Source organism: Corylus avellana, chromosome 7 (assembly GCF_965113065.1).
Source record: "Corylus avellana chromosome 7, dhCorAvel1.hap1.2, whole genome shotgun sequence".
Taxonomy (NCBI): domain Eukaryota; kingdom Viridiplantae; phylum Streptophyta; class Magnoliopsida; order Fagales; family Betulaceae; genus Corylus; species Corylus avellana.
In genome coordinates, this window is record NC_142496.1 from 19,075,786 (window position 1) to 19,079,084 (window position 3,299).

Consider the following 3,299-nt stretch of genomic DNA (forward strand, 5'->3'; position numbering starts at 1 on the left):
AACACGTCTCACGCAGTTTTTTCGAGACAGATTTTCTCAGCAACCGAACTGGGAAAAGAAAATCAAAGACCAAAGAGAACGAACGAGCCCATGCATCTCATCTTCATTTAAAGAATTTGGACATCTGTTAAGTGGACATCCCGTTGGAGCTTCTTCTTGATTTCTTGGGTTAAAAAATCGATAAGGTTTTGAAGGGTCTCAAGAATTTTTCACTATCAAAGCGGGTTCTTTCACCTTACTTAGAAACTTCAGTGCTTCCATCTATATCCATGCTAATTCCTTAAAAGAAGAAACTCTTCTAAGATGTTCTGCATCAACGTGGAAAATGATCAAAAATTGAATTTAACATTCATCCAATCTCCAAGAACTTCTAGTAAGTTCTATGCTTTTATTAATGGAATTGAGATTGTCTCCATGCCAAACAACATCTACTATGGGGCAGAAGGTCCAGACGATACATGGAAAAAGAGTGGGAGGAGTGACCCATGCATGCTAAAGGGCCTGAAAAGTGGCCCATATTCTCCTCTGCTTCACTCTCCAAAAGTAGGGTATAACAAAGCATTGCTTCATATGCTCTGTAGAAAATATAATAGAAAAACAGGGTTCCGGATTATAGTGATTTACAATATTAATAATTATACATTAGAGATGAGAGTGAATCCAAATGCTTAGAGAGCAAAAGACCAAAGTTAAAGATATTAATTAAAATGACCAAAACAAGCCGATATATTAATTAAAATAACATATTTGCCTTAATACATACATAAAATAAGTTCAAATAAAAACGCTTCCTCCCAAATCTTATATATTCCAGCACTTGGCCTTCCCGAACCCATCTGCTCATCTTATAAATTTAATTTTTTTTTAAAATAAAAAAAATAAAAAAATAAAAAGTGGAAAAGCTCTCAAAAATGGTCATTTAATTTGATAAGCTTTCAACTCTATTCTAAATTTAATTTTGGTAAGAGAAGCTCTCCAAACATCAAGAGCAAAAAAGAGAGAGTTATTTAGTTTTTTAAGTTTATATATATGTTTATTTCTCCTCTCTCTCATCTACTAAGAATAAAGAAATTATTAAAAAAAAAAAATGATATTTAACTAAAGTAGATAAAAATATACAGAATTTAACGTTTTGTTTTTTTTTAAAAGTAGCTTTCTAATATATATATATTTACTGGAACCACCAAAAACTATAGAACTTACGAGGCAATTAGCATGCAAGTAACACCAAGCAACTGGAGTCTTGTTTTTTCCATATAATTTTTAGAGAGGAACCGATCGATGAGATTCACTGTGAGGTAAAGTGTATCTGGAACAAGCTTATATTCTTCAGAAACCTGAAAAAAAGAGACAAATCAATAAAGACCAACGCTAACCCATTGAACATCCAATTAGGAAATTACTCACAGATCAACAAAATAGGTCTCCAATCCTTTCTTCTGGCTAAAAATATATAAATAACTAAATAAAAATTCAAAATATTCTTTGAAGATGAAATAGAACAACATTATATCTAGAACATGATAAATAATGAAAGTAGCAATCTAATGTCGATATCTAAGCACTAGATTATTTTCTAGTAAAGAGCACAACAAAGCTGGACCCTGAAGTAATTATATATATATATATATATATATATTTTACATGATTCATTTCAGCCATTGAGCTATGGCCAATAGCACTTCCTTTTCCATAAGAATTGAAAAAGGATGAGGCCTTAGGTTTAAAATCCAGTAACTACCAAAATAACTTATCAATCAATAAATAAAACATATTTAAATAGAAGACGAGTGAAAACACGATGCAAATTAACAAAGAAAGATGGAAATAGAGAAGGTAATGGCTACTTGACAATTACAGAAAGCTCCTTTGAAATTAATTGAAGAACAAACACAAGTGATATTATAAATATCATATTAGCAGTCTAGCACTAGAAAATGGGAGTAGATAGAAAACAATTGAGAAATTTGTTAAATTTTTTGGCCTAGCTTTTTCAAAATCTAACAAAAAGAGAAAGTACTATGAGTTTGTTAAAGCAATATCATTTAGAACGTTTACTAACCTCCACAAGCCAATCAATCAGAATTCCTCGCATGCTTGGAGTGATATCTCGCTGCAACTTTTCCATGTAATTAGTTGATGGCCTACAGTCAAGCTGAGGTCTATTGAGTATTGAACAAATTGAATGTCACAAAAGTCGAGAAAATGATTCAGATCTATTGAACAAATTGAATTTCGAGTAAAAAACATGAAATCAATACAAATTCACATGGAAAACCGAGAATCAAAGGGCCTAAGCGAAGATTGCACATTATACATTTGTCGATCGCTTCGAACAGGTCTTTCCTCGTCGTCGATTTCTTCGCGTTCGACGAGCTGTAATTGACTCTGATCTTCGGCTCTGAGCAAGCATCAGAAACAGCAAATCAAAGTGACGATCGGGCTTTTCGCGAACTAGAATGCAATCGAATTCAAATAGAAACGAAATGGAGGAAGAAGTGTACGGCTCAGTAACCTACTTGAGAGTCGCAATCATCTTTGTTGCGATCTTGAACAGAATTTCTGAGTGTGTGTGAGAGAGAGAGAGAGGGAGAGAGATGGTTGAAATGAGATGGACTGTGAGGAATTGAGTTTATGGGCGGGAATTTGGACCGAGAGTCGACGAAGTTCGTTGAGGTTGCAGGTTTGGACTACTTTGAGAGCTTTTCGGCCTCTCCTATTACATTCTTTATTGAGGTCTTTCGTCTTTGGACATTGTAATATGTCGTTAGGTCTTTTTAATTTGAAGGGTAAAGTATACTTCACCCTAAGTTTAAGGCGATTTTTAATTTGACCTATAATATTTTAATTTTTACGATGCACTTCCTAAACTTGCAATTTTTTTTTTTCAATTTGAACAATGTTATCCCAAAATTTCTATATTGCCCATAATTTTTTTTTTTTTTTTTTATATATAAAAATTTTTAAAAATAAAAAAATTAGGGGCAATATGGAAATTTTGGGACGACATTGGTCGAATTGAAAAAAAATTGCAAGCTTTGGGGGGTGCATTGAAAAAATTGAAATATTGGAGGTCAAATTAAAAATCGCCCTAAACTTTGGGGGGTAAAGTGTAAGTTTTCCTAATTTTAATTTTTATATTATGTAGTATCATTAGCGGCGACCCATTTGTGTGTTGCCACTAATGAGGGTCATTAGCAGCAACATTCATAGGTCGCCGCTAATAAGGATCAATAGCCGCACATATGTGGTCGTTGTTATTGACCATTATCAGCGGCGACATTTAGATGTAGCAGCAA

General features: G+C 33.3%; 1 protein-coding gene across 2 annotated transcripts; it reads right to left on the reverse strand.

Moving 5' to 3' along the window:
- Positions 1–369: 369 nt before the first annotated feature.
- Positions 370–2,745, reverse strand: LOC132185682 (cyclin-A1-4). 2 transcript variants are annotated; one of them, XM_059599458.2, is made up of 5 exons: positions 2,520–2,745; positions 2,318–2,401; positions 2,063–2,144; positions 1,204–1,337; positions 370–575 (listed from the first exon to the last, which is right to left on the reverse strand). In XM_059599458.2, the coding sequence occupies exons 1-5, from the start codon at positions 2,534–2,536 to the stop codon at positions 392–394; spliced, it is 501 nt and encodes a 166-aa protein (XP_059455441.2). In that variant the 5' UTR covers positions 2,537–2,745; the 3' UTR covers positions 370–391. The 2 variants fall into 2 exon arrangements, with proteins under 2 accessions (XP_059455441.2, XP_059455440.2); XM_059599457.2 differs by having other exon boundaries at positions 2,063–2,155; positions 2,318–2,745.
- Between the last annotated feature and the right edge of the window lie 554 nt (positions 2,746–3,299).

What these genes read in the sequence shown, in the direction of transcription:
- LOC132185682 (XM_059599457.2), bottom strand. Translation starts at nt 2,413, where the DNA reads ATGCTTGCTCAGAGCCGAAGATCAGAGTCAATTACAGCTCGTCGAACG. An exon ending in TGATTGATTGGCTTGTGGAG is followed by an intron (nt 1,338 to 2,062) that starts GTTAGTAAACGT and finishes TCTTTTTTTCAG; the next exon opens with GTTTCTGAAGAATATAAGCT. An exon ending in ACTTGCATGCTAATTGCCTC is followed by an intron (nt 576 to 1,203) that starts GTAAGTTCTATA and finishes TATTTTCTACAG; the next exon opens with AGCATATGAAGCAATGCTTT.